Here is a 22,469-nt window from a genome sequence, read left to right on the forward strand (position 1 = left end):
CCCGTACCGGACCGGGGACCGGCAACGGGATCGCAACCCTCGGTGCTGCTCCCGCACCTCGCTCAGCCAGGGAGCGGGAACCGGTCTGTATGTGGGATCCGAACCCTCGGGCGGGAGCGCTGCCGCGCTTCCCAAGCGGCGCACTATCCAGCGCGCCACCGGGCCCCGGGCCGGCCCCATAGCATTCATTTTTTTAATGTGAAAGAACAGTGGCCCTCTCCTTTAAGATCCTGTGGAAATTCACAACACTAAGTTTCCTAACTGTATCACCAGGTTTTTTATTGCAAGGGAAGGACTTTTAAAAATGTGGGATTCAAATTATGGAGATAATTGGCTTTTCATAATTTGTCCCATTTTCCAAATTTGAGAAACAAAAACAAGAAAAATCATAATTCAAATGTTTTTCCATCTTATCAAAAGGAAAATATGTCTTGATCATTCAACAATTAAGTATAATCCAATAAACTGGCCATTAATCCAACTCAATACATTCCATTGATCCTGGGGTCAACCCCAATTATAAGGCAGGGAGAAGGCTATTCTTAGTATATAGGGTCTGGGGCTAAATCAACAACACCTTGCAGTGGAGGTGAGGAATAAAACTAGGCCTTATTACCACCACAACACACAATGAAATTTTCTATTTTGCAAAAAGTTTTGAACTATTTTTTTTTTTTCCCAGAGATTGACAGACATAGCTTGTGTGTTCCTAAAAGTGATAGGAAAACAACATGAAGCACCTCTGTGGGACATTTCCATACAGGTCATTAAAAGCATCTGTACAGGGGAAAGACACGCATCTTTTCAGAGGCTTAATCTCACAGCAAAATATAGATTTTGACTAATTCCAAAAACAGATTAAAATCCTTGGAAACTAGATCACAGCCATGACTTGGTCCTTCCTGACCTGCAAGTGCAAAGATATCCTGGGGGAAAAGCAAGGAGGAGACTCAGAAGTATAATGACTAAAATGTATGGTAAATACATTATCCAGGAAATGCAATGAGACCAAAATGGTAAAGAAAGTGGTACAAACAGAATCATAATGAAAAATTTACCTGTGTATTACCCCCCCAAAAAAGTTTTGAATATAAATTGTGAGCTTTTCTCTTATCTAAATGCATTTGAGAAACATGCTCTTCTGCTTTTAAACCTAGATAATATAACATAAAATTCCCGCAATAGTCCTTTTATGGTACTCTATCTAGATGTTAATTAAACAAATGAATCAAAGTGTTTTTACAATTGGCACCATCCATTCCTGCAATAAGCCAAATAAAGCACAAGTTGCTGATCTGATTGTTGTTAAAGCCAATATTTGCTTTAAGATAAAAATAAATCTTTAAATGTTATTATTAAAACTCTTTATTGAATGTACTATTTTAAGGGATTAAAAAAAGAACACATTTCTAAAACTGTTCAGATACTTCCAGGATTTTTTTAAAAAGTGTATTTTAAGATAAAATTTAACTTCTCTGACTATAGTCACTTCCTCTATAAAGACTTAGAAATAAAGAGTAGTGATGACTAGTTAAGAAAGATTGCTACACAGGAAACTAATAACAGTAAATGCAATTTATAGCTGCTAGTACATTGCACCACTCAAAGAAAACTCGAGGTTAATGAGATCTTGTTGAGCCAACCTTTCCTGAAAGGATTGCTAGGTAATGTGCAGTAGAGAAAAGATATTCAACAAAGTGTTGATAACATTTATAACAGAGTTCTGGAAATAAAATACTAATCCACTATAAAATTTTTAAAAAACAATATAACAATCATTTCAAAAATGAAGATAAAAAAGACTATTTTAAATTAAAACACTGACTAAATATGTATACATATGGATGTTTAAATACAATGTGAATTATCAATTCATTTATAGAAATTTTCAATCATGTCATTTCCAAAATTGTGTAAAACCTTAAGAAAAGCTGTGTCCTTTGGCAGCATTTTTTTTTAACATTGGTTTAACTTGACATTGAACAAGTGGTGTAGTCAGAATTTCAACCATTCAGAGGTTACATTCATCCATAGAGCACTTCTTACAAATCATTAATTAACACAAGGACAGAGAGATACAAACATCAGTTATGTACTTTGACAATTTAACCTAATTTAAAATTTTTCTGTGGCTTTTAAAGTAGTAACGGCATTATTCATTTAAACAGTAAGATAAAAATAGGAACACCAGAAAACAGCAGTTACAGCTGGACATTAAGCTATCAATATTTTACCAAGAAGCCTTATACAATAGATTTGACATTAACATTTTCAAATTTATGCTCAAGCCGTCTGTCCTCAGAATCACGTGATGTTGTAATTGTTGTAGGATCTTGCTAGCAAGCACCATCAGTTTACTACAAGCCACACGTTACAGAGTTCTGTCAATGAGAACTACTGATAGGTGGTAAACCATTGTCTTCCGTTCTCTACGCGTTTCCTTTCCTGTGGAATAATCGGATGCTCTGCTCTCTCATCTCTCCCTGCCAGTGTCCATCTGTAACCACCCTGAGCAACACTCAAGTCTGTTACCTACGGTACACAGTGAATAGAGAAGCGGTTTTAGTAACTGCCTTCAAAAAATTGCATTTTATCCTGTTGGGAATATCACTGACCATAAAGCTAAATCAAAATCCACCCAACTAGGGGCCGACCCGGTGGCACACTGCTACAGTGCGCCGCTTGCGAGCATGGTGGCGCTCCCGCCAAGGGTTCGGATCCCACGAACAGACCGGCCGCTCACTGGCTGAGCGAGGTGCGGGCGCAACACCGAGGGTTGCGATCCCGTTGCCGGTCCCGGTCCGGTACGGGCGCGACACTGAGGGTTGCGATCCGTTGCCGGACACAAAAAAAGACAAAAAAAAAGTCCACCCAACTAAAGCAATGCTAATGATGTTCCCCACCTTCGGGAGCACACTTCTGTAGTCAACCAGTTTTGTAATAATGTTTCCATTATTGGCAAATGAGATACTCACCCTTTAAGAGGGCTTAATTCATTGTGATTTTAAATACTTTTGTTATGCATCAAAAACCTGCTCATTTTGAAAGTGTCTAGACAAAACAAGAAAACTGTTCTCTCTGATAATTACACCAAAAAAAAAAACCTACACCCCACAAATCTTATTTCATAGATTTTACAGAAATAAAAAATAAAAATCATAGAAAATTTATTTCTAAAAATATTAGGGAGATTATTTTCATTTTCATAATTAACAAAACCCTCAGTTCTAGCAAGGATTTCCATAGAGTCATACAGCTAAGGGGTGGCAGAACAAGTGGGGTAACCCACTCTGTTCTCAGATGCGGCAATTTGTAAGTTAAAGAAGAGTTAGATAAGAGCAAAAACAAATCCTGCTCCAGAACATGCTTGCTGTTTGATTTCAGGCAAATTAACTTCTCTGAACTTCGATTCCCTCAACTGTAAAAGGATGCACTCAAATGTCAACCGCCCAATTCCTTTTCCTAATGTTTTATTCTAATAGTACTGAATATGAAATTCTTCAACTGATATAGACTTAATTACATTTATAGTGTATATTATTATCTCCAAATAAAAATGTTAATAAAACCATCCGAAAACAAAGAGTCACAAAGGGTATTAATATCCATATCTAAACTCATCACGTTTCCAAAGTCCTTTCATATTAGCCAAAAGTACAAAAAAATTTTTAAATGCCAGGATCTGATCATATTAAAAGGAATAACTATATTTTTATTCAGAAGAAAATCATTGTAGAGCTCTCCTGAGTAAGCAAAGACAGTAATACAACATTAGCAAAATGCAAAATAAGAAAAATGTTATTGCATTAAGATTTAAACATCAACACATGAAAACTGCAGAGAAGTGTAAAATCATTCTACAAAGTAGTGGAGTTTGGGGGAGAGGCTGATCTTATTACCAAAAGAAAATTTACAAAGGATATTTAATTTGGCTTTGATTTTTTAAATATTTTTAAATTATGAGGGAGAAATTATTCACAAAATAAATTTGCAATGCTTAAATATAATACTGTTATAAGGTACAGTGATTTTTTTAAAAAGCCAACATAAATCAGCATGACTTAAGGCTACCAAAATGTTTAGAAAAATTCTATCGTCAGAAAAAATGATAAAAACTGAGGTCATCCATAGCTGTTTTAATATTAAGGGACCACTGGTTAAGTAAGACTTTCCTTGCTACTCAGGCAGCTAGAAACAATAGATCAGATTATAAGTATTCTCCAAAACATTATTAAAGTCTTCATGTCTTGCTAAAATAAAAATTGGAGTACGTGATTCCAACACTTCCAACAGACTTTTGTATTTCCCTCAAGCAGAGCCAAATAATAGGCTCAGATGGAATTTTCTAAAAATAGGAAAACAATAAAATACATATCTCTAATCCTATAAAAAATAAAGAATTTTCAGTTTTGAATTCCAAAACTTGCTCACTCTCTTCATTATGGCAAAAATACTCAAAAGTATATTCAAATATCTACCTGTAATTTCAGTTATTTTATAAACACAATGCAGTAAATCATGGTGGTTTACAACAGTGCTTAGCAATGTTTGTCGTCATCTTCGTGGTGAAGTTAGGGCACAAAGGACTATTCAGGAAAAAAATCAAGATGTCACAGACTGTTTTTGTTTCCATTCAAAATTCCAATAGTTAATTACTGAATTTCAAATTGTGAAGGGACATACTAACTTATTCTTATAACTAGATGAATGTGAATGAAAACTGTCACTCCTCTTTAGATATTAAAATGCTCGATTCTGGGATTCTATGAAAGATAACACAGACTAGGTTTTTAGGGGTTTTTTTATCCTAATGCCACAGTGAGCAAACCAAGGAGCCAAACCTGGCCTGCCACATGAGACCCAGGAGCTATGGCTTGTTCCTGTCCAGTTCAGACTAAAGTTTAGATGCCTTGGGAATCATGACACCCTTAAAAATTACTAAGAACCCCACAGAGCTTTTGTTTATGTGGGTTATACCCACCAATATTACCCATATTAGAAATTAAAACTTAGAAAAATTTAAAACAAGAATACACAAGTGTGTATTGTCACAAGCACACAGATGAAGTCACCACACATCACACAGCCTCTGGAAAAATGCACCATATACTCTAGAGAGAATGAGAAGACAGGTAACATCTGAGCATTATTATGAAAATAGATGTGACCTTAAGAACCTCTTCAAGGGTCTTGAGGATCCCAGATGTCCCCAAACCACACTATGAGAACCACAGGACTAAAGTATTAGTGTCCTGATCATCTGCCATATGAAATCACGCTCCTGCATCCATAAGTAGCAGCAGCAGAAGTAGGCACATCAAGCACCTATAGTGTAATTTACAGCAAGTTCTTTTTTTTTTATTGTACATATCTGTGGGGTACAGCTTCAAACATCAATAACAGTGTGCAACACGTGATGTTCAAATCAGAACAATCAGCCACATCTGTCATTACACAATGCAATCAATCCTTGTGGCTCCCCACCAGCTCCTGCCCCCTCTCCCCCTCCACCCTCGGCATCCCCAGCTCTGTTCCCCTCTCCCAAAAAGTCCAACGTATTATTGTGATTGCTACATCCCTTTTTCTCCTTTCTTCATTTATTTGTTCATTCACTCATCTATTTTTTTATTAGCTCAGACATATATTTGAGGACATGCGATATTTCTCTTTCTGTGCCTGGCTTATTTCACTTAACATAATTTTCTCTAAGTTCATCCATGTTGCTGCAAATGGCAATCTTTCATTCTCTTTTATGGCAGAGTAGCATTCCATTTTATAAATACACCACATTTTCCTTATCCACTCATTTGAACAGCAAGGTTTTTAAAAAGTATTCCAATTGATTAAAAGTTTGGCAAAGATTTTATATTTAGAATAACAAATTTCCTCTTCTTGAGTGACTAGAAGGATAATATTGACTAATACTGATAATAGTATTATCAGGATGATAATGATGGTGATGGTGGTGGTGATGTTGATGATTAGAGCAGCTAACATTTATATTGCACTTAATATAGGCCAGGCATTGCTCCAAGCCTTTGAAATGTATAACTCATTTGGGCTTTACAACCCTACGAAGTAGAATTAAGCACTATAAATCAGCTACTACAAAGCAGTCACAGGGCTTCCTCTTCAGCAAGAGGTAGCAAAACTAGCAAAATTCTAAATGACAAAAGCAAAAGTCTTATGTATTTGGGAAATAAAGCAAATGACACACTAAAGAATAATAAACCAAAAGAATAGATGGAATGGAAAGTTTGTTGAAAAAAGCAATGACTGATTCAATTAAGAACGCTAATATCCATAGTATGAACTAGTAATTCCAATTTTTGGAACACTGATTGTGAAATTACTCTCTTTAAATGCAGGAATTCATATTTGCATCAATTTGATATGCACCACTTGTACAAGGTTTGCTATTTAGCTAAACAAAAATATTTGCTTTAAAAAAAGTTATTTCTCAGGTATAATAAGGCAGGACTCCTGATTTGGTGAGAGACTGCAAACAATTACCATTATACTCAATCCAGGAAAAAATTATTTGTCTTTGCATTACCCAAGTAATCAGAATTTCTATGAAAAAAAAAAATTCTCAAATTGTCATAAATATGAACATTTGGAACTATGATTACTAGAGGAAACAACTATTAATTCTAAATGCCTTCCACAACTTTTTTGGATATCTTGAAAATACTACTGATGCTCTAAGTAAGAAAAAGGTTTGTTTTGTTAACAAAACTAACTGATATAGAGATTACTCCAAGTAAGAAATGTGACTTGGAAAAGGCACTGTGAGTTAAGATGAATCATTAATCATCACTGAGTTAACTTAGACCAACATCACATCTCACTGTGGTTTTGTGGCTCTTTGTTTGTCATTTCCTACACAAGACCTCAGGAACTGATTTTTCTTTTTAAAAAGATAAATAAAACTACTAGCTAGAATATTAAAAGTGCAGTTGTCCAATCTAATGAAAAATTTTAATATAAAGTTTATTTTGGTGGCAGAATTTTTTAAATAACGTTTTATTTTATATCCTAATTATGTCTTAGAGGGTTCACTAATGCTTTCTACCTTATATAACATATTTTGTGGGGAACATTATATCATACCCTGGCATTCTAAATTTTGGAGATTTCAAAGAGAATCATACTTAATGTCAGGAATTTCAAGGATGTGTTACAGCTGTGGCTTAGAAGGAATTCACGAAGTCAGCTTCACCGTAGTTTCTGAATTTTATATGCTGCATGCACACACTCACCATAAAATGCCATCATGAAGTATAACTTTAAATCAGGAGTTTTTCAAGAAGAGCCGTGCTACCCCCTGGGAGGGTGTTTTGACATTGTGAAGGCATTTGTTTTCCAGTTTAGTCATGCCTGAGCTTTTATATATTAGATTGATATTTATTATAAGGTACTTCCTTTCTATTTATCTCTAACTTGATAGCACGCTAGTAAGCCTATAATATATCCTATAATATTAACATTATAGATTAATATAACATATTCTACAATATAAGAATTCTTTTTCTATTTGCCTATTTATTATATTTATAGGCAGGTTATATTTTCTATGGATTTCATTTCTAGACACCAAAAAGAAGAGTTATAAAATACTGATTATAAAAAGGAGGTATTGGGTCTAAAAGCTAAAAACCACTACTATAAACAATAAAAAGCAAATGTTCTAAATCATCTTAATGCGTCAAGCCTTCCTAAATCCCTCCCCCAAATTCAGTCACATTAATAGACACATCTACTCTTCCAAGTTTCTGACCTGACCATCACCAGATCCAGACATTTGTTCGTAATTCCTTAAGCATCCTCTGGGCCTTTGAACATACAATACAGAATGATCCACTAATCAGTGTTCCGACCACAAGAAAAATCCTGGAAATCCTCAACATTTTCCAGGAATCAAAGACACATGCAAAATTCAAAGTCATGTAACTCCAAAAGAAGGACATATACAAATGAAAAGATAGTGTAATATGGCTGAAAGCTCATCAGAAACAGCTTTCAGACCTCATTCAAGCCATTCAGTTTCCTCAAATGAAAAGTGAGAGAGGTAAGCCCAATCAGCTCTAAGATTTACTTGGTTTTTATTAAATTACAACCCCATAAATAAAGTATTTATGCCAGTGCTATCTTTAGACAGGGAATCACAGAACCATGACTAGGAAGTTCCTTCTCTCCTCTCCTTATGACAAATACATTAAGGAAAAAAATTATGATTCACCTAGAGGACCTCTATGCACTTTGGAATAAGAAATATTTTCAGGCCGAGGCTGTGGCGCACTCGGGAGAGTGCGGCGCTGGGAGCGCAGCAGCGCTCCCACCACAGGTTCGGATCCTATATAGGGATGGCAGGTGTGCTCACAGCACTCACTGGCTGAGTGCGGTGTGGCCGGTCTCAAAAAGGACAAAAAAAAAAAAAGAAATATTTTCAAAAATTGTAAGCAACAAGTGTTATAAGAGCCAGGTCCTTAGGCAGCCATTCAGAGACACCCACCATTCTGATACTACCGACACCAATAATTTTATCCAGAACAGTTTATAGACGACATCTTACATATGAACACATTCATAAATCAAAAGTAATTAAACGTATTTTTTAATAAACTAAAACAAAACAAAATTCTGAGAATGCACAAATTCTTAACAAATCAGATTCGACATCCCAGAAAACGTACTTTATGAGAGCTTATGTAAGGCTTAGTACTACACAGAAATGCAATATTCACCATCAAGACCAATGATCAATAATTTTTAAGTTATTTTATTTAAGGGAAATTGTGATTTCAAATTTTGATTAGATTTTAAATCCTTAGCACATAACCATTAGGTAGTAGGCTTTGTCTTTTTTCCTCAAATTTGGGCTTTAATGGAAAACTTTGGTAGGCACAGAAATAATTTTGGTTCCCATCTTCTATTCAGGTACACAAGGACACAGTCCATGGAACAGGATTACATTTTGTGCAATATGAAATGGCAGGCCTGACACAAAAGCTCATATCCCATACCTCCTAAATTAAAGGAGCAGGGCTGGGCATTGCAACACTTATAGAAAATCAGGTATTTAAGTCCTCCCATACGTTCTGAGAACTGATAAGGGCGTAGGCATCTTTCTTTTCTACTAAATCAAAATCTAAAACAGTGAACCAGGAAATGTGCATTGCTTTTTCAAGCTCAGCAAGTGACTTTTATGTACAGTCTTGAATAAATAAGCAGCAGTATTATAGATGTCTGACAAGGGAATAAAAGGTAAGGCCCCCTCCCCAAAGTCTCAATTCATTAGTTACAACACAAGGACTGACAAAATATATGATGACAAAAGACACTACACTTCAATACATATGCTCATTTAGGTGCTCTACAGGACCCAAGCTAAAGACTGAAAACAAAATAAAAATGTTTGCTTAACTCTGCCCTCTCTTCCTCACCCCAATTCTGCCCATCCCTACCTCTTGGAGGTATTTTATTTGCTTGATTGTATAACTTTCTCTCATCAACAGTGTTCTCATTTGTTCTAGTTTTTAGCTGATATTAGCCAAATCAGGGAGTCTTTAAAAATGAATTCAAGTCTAATCAAATCATCCATAGAAACACATTGGATGCATTTCTTTACATTGTAGGGCCAGAAATTTTGGAAAAACTATGTGACTAGAACAGCGGGAAAAAAAAGAAAATGGCAAGAGACTTTTCTGAACCATACAAAATTATAGGTGACCAGATGATGGCTGGTTTTCATTTCAACCCTCTACCCACCCCTAATTTAGTGTGTCATCCCCTGACTACACTAATTAGAACTCTATTGATGGAGATGGCTGTGTGAATTTGCTGGAAACCAAAGAAATCACTACAGAAACAGCCTCCAAAACCCAAAGATAATCCTGTAAGTTGACCAGTGTCAAGGTCTGAATACTAAAACATACAAATCCAAATTTAGATACCTCTATGATATTTTTAGTTACAGTGGAATGTGTCACTGTGTAGTTTCTCTGCACCTAATGCATAAAAATGAAAGGAAATCTAGTTTCCAACATCATACTCCCACTAAAACAACTTGCAATCAATTAACGTTGTCAGCAGCAAAACTCAATTTTCTCCCCTGCGTGTGGAGGTGAACGTACAGAACAGATTGATAATTCCCGTTGAGAGTGTGGCGAAGTGTTTCTAAGCAACCTTGCTCCGTTATCTTCTCTGACAAAAACAAGAGAAAGGTTTGAACCGCAGGCTGATGGAGCTCTGAATACTAATGACCAGGCAAAGAGGAATAGTTCATTACTGACTTGGGGAGAAAAAACACGGGAGCAGCTTCTAGCTGTAAATAAATTCTAATTAAAACTCAGTATGCAGTTCATAGATCTGAACCCAACCTTACATATGAAGTTTCTTCCATGACTGTCCATTCATGGGAGATGAGCTCATTAATATACCTGTAGAGCTAGTTTAGCAAATGATTCGCGTGTGTTTTCTAGAAATTACTTGGGGGAAGAAGTCTTCCAAACATGTCCGTTTATCTGTTGTGGAATTTGGTTAACCCTCTCAGGAACATTTAGACTGCGACATGCTTAAATTAGCATCTCTGCCCAAAAGGACCTGCACAGAGTCACAGGCACCAAGCTACATGGCAACCCCGAATCAAAATTTTAAATGTTAAGCACAGCAGAATGAATCCAATTTGGATGAAAATCAAGAATGCTTCTCTCTTCACATCCTTGTGTCCTTCTCTGTCCAAATCCATCACTCTATTGCTCTTGTCAAATGAACATCACATGACTCATCTTCTCTGCCTGCAAAATGGGAATGAAAAATAATTTTCCCAATAAAAACTCCACAGGACTACTAAAATACATGAGAGAGAGACGCAGAGAGAGGGAGAGAGTGTATTTCTTTAAATTTTTAAATCAGAGCTTTATTCTGTTCAGGGATAAAATTACTTAATGTGTGAACTGATACTGGAATAATCTTTTAAAAAATGTGACACCTTATCAGAATATTTCAACTGCTGTTCAATAGAAATATCACAGGAAGAATAAAAGGATTCTAATTGTATCCAACACACTGCAAAACCTTACTTGAAAAAAATTCTTAAGAAAACATTTTTTAATTGAATTATATCCTGAGTATACTGAAAAATATTCCATTTAGGGGAATTCTACAGATTTTTTTAATAAACAAGGTCTAAAAATACTTCAGTATTAATGTGGTAAATCTTCATTTCTTATTTTTAGAATTCTTAAAACATGCCATTTAAAAAAAAATAAGAAGAAGAATGTATTCCCATGCCAGTCAGCAATAGAATTATCAAAGAATAAGTTTAAAAACAGCAAGAGCAACTAACATTTATGGAGAATGTACCGTGTGCTTGTCATTTACATGCATTATCTCATTTTCTCCTGACAACTCTGAGGTGAGTTCTATTAGCCCACTTAACCTATGAAGAAACTGAGTCTGTAGGTGGCTCCAAATACTTGGTGGAGCCGGGATTCAAAGCCACATTCACTGTCTATAGAGCCTGTTCCCTCACCAACTCACACCCTGTTTCCAACTTCTCACATATGCTCAGTCCTGGAGATCACACATATTTTACCAACATTTCTAAGAGTAACTTTATTACCAATCCCCTGAACTACACACATCAACAGACTTTTATGTGGATGAAATTTTTTATTTCTGTTTTTTCTAAACCAGTTCAGGCTGAATTTACACAACTTATGGGGAGAGGTGCTAAGGGAGAGAAAATGGAGAAGATAGGCTAAGCATATAAAATTTCAAGAGATCTGCTTATTCAAGAAGAAAGTTATTAAACCACTTTAGCAACATCCTCACAATTCACCTTGGCATCTCTAAGCATTGTCTCTCGTGAAGGTGAGTCCCTCCGGCTCTGCTGCCAGGTGAGTGCACCTGCAACTCTGCCTCCCCATCAGCTGCACCACAAACCCTAGACGACCCTGCTTTCCTCCCTAGTGAAATGGGTGTTCTGCTTGGGAGTTTTGGTAAAGATTATATGAAAAAACATGTGTTAGGAACCTAGTTCACTGTCAGACAATAGACACTTAATCGATTATAGCTGCCATTTTCACTACAGAAAATAATTTCAAATCTTCAAATTAAAACATTCCTGATAGAATCTCCACAGGCACTTTAATCTGCCTGCAGAAAATTGTAAAATGAGATTTCTGTTTTTAAATGTTGTATCTATTCCCCATAGTCTTTACTAATCTTGGCTGTTGGCCCTAAAACATTTTCTAAAAACTTGGTATCTCCCACATTTCAATTTTTAAGCGTAAATCGTGATCAAGCTTGAGCACATAAAGATTTACACCATAATTCAAAGAGGAAAAAAGATGATAGTAGTAGGGCCACTTACAATGTGTTCAGGACAGATTCACAACTTCAGAGCAATGACTGCCAACAATAAAATGAAAAATGTACTATTTGAATACAAATCAAATTTAATGTTATCAAGGAGGGTGACAGGATTATTTGCTGATTCATAAGGTATCTCCTTCAACCCTCCTTGTCTGACGTAAGTGACCTAACACATTTATCATTTAATTTCTAACAAAATAACGTAAAACATGGTCAGAGTGTGAAGTAATATTTTTGTTTCAGCTTCTTTTTCCCACAAAATAAAGGTATCATGCTAAAAACTAGCTTACATACTTGAATTCATAATAAATATTCAATATCAAGCATTTCTTGATTTAAATTCCTTTTAAAGTTAATAATTATTACATTTTTTAAATTAAACATAACATCTTTAAATGTAAATTGAGGCCGGCCCGGTGGTGCACTGGATAAGTGTGCCGCTTGGGAAGCGCGGTGGCGCTCCCACCGAGGGTTTGGATCCCACATACAGACCAGCCGCTCACTGGCTGAGCGAGGCGCGGGAGCAACACCGAGGGTTGCAATCCCGTTGCCGGTCCCCGGTCCTGTACGGGGGCAACACTGAGGGTTGCGATCCGTTGCCGGACACGGAAAAAGACAAAAGACAAAAAAAAAAAAATAAATAAATGTAAATTAAAATTTATTGGGGATTCCTGGGAAAGTATACCCTAAAATGATTTTAGGTTATTAAAAAAGTAGCTATTGCACAGTTATAGAATTTTGGAAGTGGAAGAAAGTAGAACTTTAACTCAACCTCTTGTTTTAAATGTGAGGATACTAAGGCCTCAAAAAACACATAAATTTGCCTGATTTCATACATTAGAAATCTAGACGTAACATCCATATAACCTGCCCTTCCTTTGGAAGTTTCAAAGGAATCTAAGCCATGACACATGAGTATCTCTGCCCTATCATGACTATTCTCCTTTGTCCGTGAGATAACACTGTACCTGCCTGCTTTTTAATGGTAGTATTAAACTCTGGGAGCAACATTCAATCCATTTTTCAGAGGTGAACAATCATTGTAAGAATAATAATGAAAAAATTAATTATAAAAACATAGACATGAATGGGCTCAGTCATACATCTTCTGACTTGTCTCCCATTTCCCAGCTTCATCCTAAGGAAGCCAACAAAGGGCTTTGAGAAAAAAGACTTGCTCTCTCTTGCTGTACAGTTGAACCCAATGAAAGAACCACCTGTGCTGAAGGGGCTTCGAAGGCAGCGGTGAGAAGGAGGGAGACTGGAGGGGGCGGGGGGTGAAACATGAAAGGTTGTTCACTGGTTATGGATGAGAAATAGCATCTCACAATAAGGATGTTATGGGCAATCCCTCCAGTGCCTAAAGTCTGCTATTCAGCAAGCTTGACAATTGAAACATGCATGAGTTGATTCATGGGCTAACTAAAGGCATTCTTTATAACAGCAAGCTGTTCTCACACGAGCTCCACAACTAAAGGAATACAAAGAATAGAAAGCTGATATCAACTATTTAAAAATATACACCAAGAACCAAGGAATTCCCTAGTAGAAATATAAAGACTTGCTAAAAGTTTCATTACGTGAATTTATTGCCAATTCAGTCATCTTAAAAGTTGTGCTATAAAACATATTGTCTTTTGCTGTTCCAAATAACATTTGAAAGAAATAATAACTTTCTTAAGAGTGTTTCTGGAATTTTCTTCCATTCTCTAAACCTGAACCTCAGACTCTTAAGGGAAATGGTGAGCTGGCATTTGGCCCATTGTTCTCTAGGCAATTATTAGTCCACTAAAGAATAAAGTGGAGAGGGAAAATCAGATAGAAAACTATTCTAGCATCTAACTTCTTGCATTTCCTGCTGAAGACTTTCGAGATAAGGTGGAAATAGAGGCAACACAGAAATCTAGTGTGAGAATTACTTGTTAGAATATGACTTGTGAAACCAATATGCTCTCCAATATCCACTTCTCTAAAGTAATAAAGCAGTTATTCATATCTATATAGATACAGATAAATAATGCATGTGTATATATATAATGTATATATATATATATATATAAAGTGTGTATACATATATGTATATACACACACACACATACCCCCCCTATACATGAAGAATAGTTAATTGGTCGGTCCTGCAAGATCTTAACCAATTGGTACAGCCCCAAAACCAATGAATGGATTGGACCGAAGTATCCTCACTACTGATCTGTTGTGTCATACACCATTTGTGACAGCAACTGAGAGGTGCCTACACCAACATCCATTCTCCACCTCTTCCTTAGTAAGGAAACCGTGATTTTTAGCTGAGCAGTCATGTGATAACCTTGAAGTGAGCTGTTTTCACATTAGCTCTGCATCTAGAACATGATAAAAACAGGAGTGCTATTTTGTATGTCACTAAAGCATTCTAAAAGGGAAGCCAGGTACCCTTCCTTTTTGCTGCCTGGAATGTGAACCTGATGGCTGAAGCTCAGGCAGCCACTTTGGACCATGAGATAATGAGCTAAGGATGGCATCACAGTGAGGCAGGTGTCTGGTTCTCTAACACTGAGCCATGGACTGCCAACTGCTTGACTTTTTTCACATAAGAGAGAAGTAAACTTTTGGCATGTGTAAGCTGTTGTTATTATTATTATTATTATGGGATTTGGGGTTATATACCACCATATTTAATCCTAGCTAATAAAGTAAAAGATTTACCAAAATTCCCACACAAATATTTAATAAATAATATACTAAGGGCCGGCCCGGTGGCGCACTGGATAGGTGTGCTGCTTGGGAAGCGCGGCGGCGCTCCCGCCCGAGGGTTCGGATCCCACATACAGACCGGTTCCCGCTCACTGGCTGAGCAGGGCGTGGGAGCGACGCCGAGGGTTGCAATCCCGTTGCCGGTCCCCGGTCCGGTACGGGGGCAACACTGAGGGTTGCGATCCGTTGCCGGACACGGAAAAAGACAAAAAGACAAAAAATAATAATAATAATAATAATAATAATATACTAACAATGACAAGAAACATCTTAGTTTTTGTTTTAATACTATGAAATTTAAATCAAGAAACATCTTAGTTTTTGTTTTAATGCTATGAAATTTAAATATGCTTATGAAGTTTAAGCATATGCCAGTAAAACAACAAAATGCAGAGAAGAAAAAACAAAGTTGTCCTTATAAAACAGACATCCAAAGTGTTTCGTTCTCAAAACTAGACACCAAGAAAGCTGCTACTCTTCGAAACAGGGTCAGAGAGACACATGCTCCCTGCTTTCCTTGTTATCTTTGGGTTTTGTTTTGTTTTTTTTGTTTTGCAGCCTTTGGAAAATGAGTGGGATTGCTACTCAGATCATTTCAGGTATAGCTTTTATTATTTAGAATCCCTGCCTCTTTCTTTCCTCTGGCTTCTTGAATGTTCCATCAAAGAGTTAATCAGCCCAGCCTTCTTAACTGTGGAAATGGAGCTCAATCAATCTGCCTTTGGACAGAGTTAAGAAATAGACATTAAAAAACGTAATTAGGAAATCTTATCTTCCAGAGGTTCTTGCACAGATGAAATATGAGAATATATATGAATCTACTTTGTAAACACCAAAGTACAATACAAATGATATTAGTATTGATTCTACGTTGAAATAATCAAGAAAGGAAAACAGCCCATTTTCCCTGCCAGAAGCAGAATGTGCTTTGCAATTTTCTATCACTTTAAGGCTCCAAAACTTTCTTTTTTTTTTTTTTCCTTTTTGTCTTTTTTCGTGTCCGGCAACGGACCACAACCCTCAGTGTCGCGCCCGTACCGGACCGGGACCGGCAACAGGATCGCAACCCTCGGTACTGCGCCCGCCCCTCGCTCAGCCAGTGAGCAGGAACCGGTCTGTATGTGGGATCCGAACCCTCGGCGGGAGCACCTCTGCACTCCCAAGTGGCGCACTGTAGCAGTGCGCCACCAGGCTGGCCCAAAGGCTCCAAAACTTTCAATAAAACTGATGTTTAAAAAAAAATCAACGCAAATTCAGGGCTAATTTTAATTCCTTCATCTCCACCTATTTAATTCATATCAATAATGCTACCATTTCTGGATATTTTATTTATTAGAGCCTTTGATATACATAAACCATCCAGTATGACAAATTCTTAGTGTCACTCAGATTACAAAACCTATGTTTGTTACACAAATTTGAAGATATGAAGATGCCTGATATGCCCTACTTATTTTTTAAACTATTATTTTTCAAAGTATTATTTCTTCTTGGTCCAAAATGCATTGGTGGATGAGACTCTAAGTCAAAAGGGCAACCCACCATTACTGCTTTAGAGACGGAAACCTTATCCTCCTCTTTGTCCATGTAGACATAGCTCTTACCGCTTCCTAAAATGAAGAATGAACTCCTGATGTTGTCTCAGAATACTAATGCAAAGGTCTTTCTAGTGTAGCAGGGAAGAAAGGGTTTTGTGCTTGGAGTAAAGACCCATGAGTTCCAATTCCATTACAGTCACTTAACTACGACACATTTGGTAAGACAATGCAACTTCGCTAAACTTAAGCCTAAACACATACAACATAGGGACAATACCTATGGTACAGTGCACTCAGATGCTAGTTCCCTGGCCCACTTCACCTCTTCTCAAGTAGCTGTGTTCAGTACCTTCAGGAAGAGAGGTGTCCAACTAATCAAAAAGTTGATTATCCTAATAATTCACATAAAAAAATGTCATCTGACTCAACCAACTTTCACGTGTCTCTACAATGTATGTCTACTTTTTCTTTATTCTTCCAGTTGACAGACACATTTTATTTGAAAATTTTAATTTTTGTAGTAGAAGTTCTTGGTTTGCCCAATCATAATGCTATCTAATGATGGCTCACAATTGGGCTAATTGGGCAGACAAAATATATAATAGTAGTCCAAGATGACTGCTTAATATTCTTTCATTACATGAACTAAAAAACTTAAGGATAATTGTACTTCAAGTTCATATGTAATTCATAAGATAACCAACTGTCATTTTACTATCCATCTCCTAAAACATTTTTCCGCTCACTAGACTTTTCCATCCTTTGATCCCATGGATTTGATTATTTCTTCCCCAACATATCAGTTAGCATCTTGCAAAGATGTCTTTTTCATCTTTTGCTGTTATGCTAAACTTGCATGTTTGACCCTATTGTTTCATTCTCTTTAAGTCATAAAAAACAAACAAAAGGCACCCATTCACCATTATCTGTAGATTTCATTACTATACTGCTTAACTAATTCTTCCAGATCATTAAAGAAAATATACACATTATCCTGTGCTTCTGTTCAATTTGATATGTTTTCAATAATCACTACCTCTTGGACAGTTTATTACAGATTTACCATTTCTTTATTCAATTCAGTTAATTTGGTGTATAAGATTTCAAAAATACTGCTTTCTCAAAATCATGATATTTAACATCTACAGCCTTAATCAAGTAATTCTATAAAGCTATCAAGGAAAGCAATCAGGTTTTTGTATGATGATTACTACTTTAAAGTCTTTAGTCCTGCTTCCATTATCTTATAGATGTTTACACATTCTTGTTAATGTTTATTTCATCAGTCTATTAGGAAATGAAATTAAACTAACTGGTTGCTAATTTTTCTCTTTAAAAACAATCTACTATATTTCCTGTGCTAACGTTTTACTATTCCTTGTACGAAGGCCCACCATTTTTCTAATTTTTCAGAAAATCGCTGGAAGCCTACAGATAGTTCAACTCTCTGAGAAGAAAGAGATGACTGTGGTGTGCAGGTGTGACTTCAGAGGTTACCGGACACACATGCGTCCTATCATTCAAATTGTTCTGCCTTCATTGTTTAAAGTCCTGAAGGGTTTTGCCTTTGTGAAATTCCATAACACTATAGTTTGTATATACATTTTTAATGTGTAAAACAGTGAAAATAGTTTGTTGTTTGTGTAAAATGGGGGAGGGTGCTTGCATTTGCTCATATGAACATAAACTAACTCTAGAAGGACACATGCATACACAAACGAACATTAACTGCCTCCAGAAAAGGAACTGAGTGGCTTAGAGGTAGTGTCATCACTTACACATTTTGAATTCTAAACCATGTGAATGCATCACTAATTCAAAATAAAAAAAAAGCAGGTTTTTCGCATCCAAAAAATCATCCCAGACCTAGAGAATCAGAATCCTCCACAAGATTCTTATGGGCATTCTTTTAGAAAACTATCTCCACAAAAATCCCACAATGTTCAAATATCCGTGAGAAGAAAATAGATTAGTCATATCAAGTAACTACTACTACTTACATGCAGATCATTTTCCAGCCCCCAACTGATGGATATAGAAACAGGATAACTGCAAATAAAGATATGGGAAATAAGGTAGGACGGACCAAGAATGCAAATCTAAAAAATAATGACCCTAAGGAAACCTGGTCATTTTCTTTGAAATAATTACTTCATTAAAGGAACTCAGTACCAAGGATTTGGAAAAGCACCAAGAGGCAATCTACTAGGATAAGCAGAAATAGACCTCAGACCATTTTCATCATACCTCAAGTTTCTCCTTGAGCTGATCTTAAATGAAAAACATTTCCTTGGCTTCCACAAGGGAACCCGCACAAGTTCCTTCAACTTAAAAGGAGGTGGAGAATGGAAGAAAGAGAAACGGAGGACAGATCTGAAGATGTATGACTGAGCACATCAGTGTATGTGTTTTTTATACACATCAATTGACAAATCCATGTGTATGTATAATACAAGCATTTTACATTTATTTTGTGTTTTATTATTACAACGATTGTTCACCTCTGAAAAATGGAATGAATGTTGCTCCCAGAGTTAAATACTACCATTAAAAAGCAGGCAGACAGTGTTATCTCAAGGGCAAAGGAGAACAATCATCATTGGGCAGAGGAATTCATGTGTCATGGCCTAGATTCCTTTGAAACTTTCCAAAGGAAGGACAAGTTATATGTTATAACCACTGTGGCATTGGTGGTAATATTCTGTGTTTTATACACAAAGATACTTAGAGTGTCAGGAGCAATTAGCTTTAGCTATATCTCCCCTATGGTAATGCTTCCCCATGTTTTTGTGCAAACACTACGTAAAACCATGACTGGTTAGAAGTAAAAGGATTTTATCACTGGCCAATAAAAGCAATCATCTTACAAACCAGTGTGAATAAGTGTCCTGAGATGATTTCCATTGCAGTCTGACACTCAGCTCAGGGCCCGCTCTGTGGGCGGCATTACCAGTATAATTCGCGCAGGGCTCTGTACTTGGTTTAATGCTCTGCTTGTGTTGTCTCAAAATTCTTAACTATTTCTGAACTAGGGACCCACAACTTTGTTCTGCACTGGGTTCTGCAAATTGTGCCGCCAGTCCTGGCCCTGCTTCTCAAGGTGTGGTCAAAGAACCAGACACATCAGTACCAACAACTGGGGAACATGCTAGAAATGCAGGATCCCTGGCTCCACTCAAGACCTACTGAATCAAAATCTGCATCTTAACAAGATCCTCAGGATACTGATATGCATTTTAAAGTCTGAGGTGCTCTGCTCTACTGGAAGTAATTCTATATATAATTATATATTTTTTTCTATATATAATTCTATATATTTTTTAAGTACCTTAAAAATACATGCAGTGGAATATACATGAAAAATGGTTCAAAAATAAACCAACCTATAAGATTAAACAGCAACTGAAGGAAGTGAAATATTTTGTTTTACAGAAAACAATATAAGAACTTTGGTTAAACAGAGCTGCTATCCTTCTCATAAATTCATTTACCAAGAGCTTCACTATCACTTTTTTTAAAAAGTGTAATGCTGTTATGGGATGAACTGTGTACCCCCCAAAATTAATATGTTGAAATCCTTAATCCCCAGTATCTCAGAATATGACTATATTTGGAGATACGGTCTTTAAAAAGGTCATTAAGCTAAAATGTGGTCATTAGGTTGGGCCCTAATCCAATATGACTGGTGTCGTTACAAGAAGGAAACTTAGACACAGACATGTACAAGAGGAAAACCATGTGAGACAAAGGGAGAAGACGGCCATCGGCAAGACAAGGCGAGAGGCCACAGAAGAGACTAACCCTGCCCGCGCCTTGATCTTGGACTTCTGGCCTCTGAAAATGCAAGAGAACAACCCTCTGTTGTTTAAGCCACCCAGCCTGTAGTACTTTGCTATGGCAGTCCTCACAGACTAATAAAGTATGTTTCAAAAAGAACCAAAGCATATCAAAATACGGTTTCTTCCTCTTTCTGACAACATCAATGAACTTATTGTGTCTTGTCAACCTTCAATTCACAGTCCCATAAAGACATGTGTACATTAAAAAAAAAAATTTCTCCAGTTGGCCTTGTATCATAATACACAACTGATTCTACGTATAGGAGTAATATATATTAGTAATATACAGTATTTAATCCTATGGCTACACACACTAGAACTTGCAAGCTAAAAGGAAGTAGGAGAATGACGTGGCAGATATCTTAAGATGGCCCAATAAGGATCTCTATTTCTGTTATTTACAAAGATAGTGAACATTACCTAACCAGAATCATTTCATACACTTATTTCCATAAAATGACAATTGCCATTCTTGCTCTTGGTTTTACTAACATCGATATAATTATACCTTATATGGAAAACGATCTCAGCAGAGTAGCATTCTCAAGTCTTCTCTCTCACTGCAAATGGGCGGTGGGCAATATTAGCCAGAGGGGCTCATCTGTGCATGGCACTTAAGGGCTACTCACCACCCACTCTGCACATCTAATTGAAAATTAGTGCTAAAGGAGGAGCAAGACTTAGAACATCCATTCAAAGAATCCTAGAAAATATGACAAATCACATGTGACTTTGCATCTATTTGCTTTTCAGAATATCCACGGTATTACTGCCTGACTGGCTTCTTTTGTTCCCCCAGCTTCCAATTTCCCCTTGGAGGGAAAGGAGAGAGAAAAGACACAAACATTTATTTGGAAATTGTGAACACATATAATCCAGAGTTGATTGCATTTTCATTGGTTCATAGTCCAATTCTGTTACTTATTATTTTAAAATTGGGAGTGGGTGGAACAGTTGGAAACTCAGCTAATGTAGAGCAAGAAAAACACAGGAAATTTTGCTGTTAGCCTAAGGAGAGGTCCTGTTCAAGAGTGCTGCTCCTGCTGTCAGCAAGGTCCCTGTCCAACATGGCTCGAGCTTAGAACACCCTTCGTGGTGTGCAAAGAAAATTATTTCCAGAAACTGTAGATGGGCATGCCCACAGTGTCTAGGTGTGTCCCTTAGTACTTCTCCCCTGGAAATCCTGATTCCTTAAAATGCACAAGAGCAAACCTCATAAGTGCCATGTGTATAAGAGTAGCTGCGTGGGGACAGGCACTACAGGCAAAGTACTCTGGTGCCGGAAAGATTGTTTCTGTCTTTACTGCAGCCATTAATTAAATCTCCTTCCTTTCCTCCCCCTGCCACTACAGACCTAACTAACACCTTGAAACCTCTGCTTCTGGCACAGAGAAGGGTCTGCATCTGCAGGACCACTGGGAAACAGGGACAGGAAGGAACAGGAGAAAATAAGCCCCACCTAAAGGCTCCCAGCCCCAGTCATGAAGACCGTCTAGTTCCCAGACCCCTTCCACTCCCTCCCCACAACACTCCACACCTTTCACCAACCTCCAGTGATGGAATACCCATTTTTGAGCCTGGACCTTCTTCCAAAAAATAAATAAATCTTACTTTATCTCTATGTATGCCCAAAGAAAGTTTCTCCATTACCTAGCACTCAGCAAATGTTTATAATTCATAAATGTGGTCCTTCTGTTCTTCTATTAAATTGAGTGGGGTTGGGCAGGGAAAGGAGACATAAGCAATGAGGCTGAGGTGTCTCTGTCCATTTACCCTCTCGTTCAATCAACATTTGAGTGCTGACCACATGTCAAGCATTCTAAACACAGGAGAGAGAGCAGTGGGCCAGACTAAGGCCCTGCTCTCGTGAGTTCAGGTTACACTAATAAGGTAACATCAGACAGTAAAGTGTGAATTAAAACAGGAGGATGTGATGGAGGATGACCTGTTGACCAGAAAA

General features: G+C 37.0%; 1 protein-coding gene across 14 annotated transcripts in view; it reads right to left on the reverse strand.

The window, feature by feature from the left end:
- The window catches only part of PARD3 (par-3 family cell polarity regulator), a 714,454-nt gene that overhangs the window by 479,848 nt on the left and 212,137 nt on the right, over nucleotides 1-22,469 (reverse strand). Inside the window, exon 2 of one of the 14 annotated variants that reach the window (XM_008568726.1) lies at nucleotides 18,671-18,719. The exons of the other annotated variants lie outside the window; for them this stretch is intronic. Coding sequence (XP_008566948.1) covers nucleotides 18,671-18,719 — 49 coding nt within the window. The remainder of the gene's footprint in view (nucleotides 1-18,670; nucleotides 18,720-22,469) is intronic. 14 annotated transcript variants of the gene reach the window in all.

Source organism: Galeopterus variegatus, unplaced genomic scaffold (genome assembly GCF_000696425.1).
Source record: "Galeopterus variegatus unplaced genomic scaffold, G_variegatus-3.0.2 Scaffold436, whole genome shotgun sequence".
Classification (NCBI taxonomy): Eukaryota; Metazoa; Chordata; class Mammalia; order Dermoptera; family Cynocephalidae; genus Galeopterus; species Galeopterus variegatus.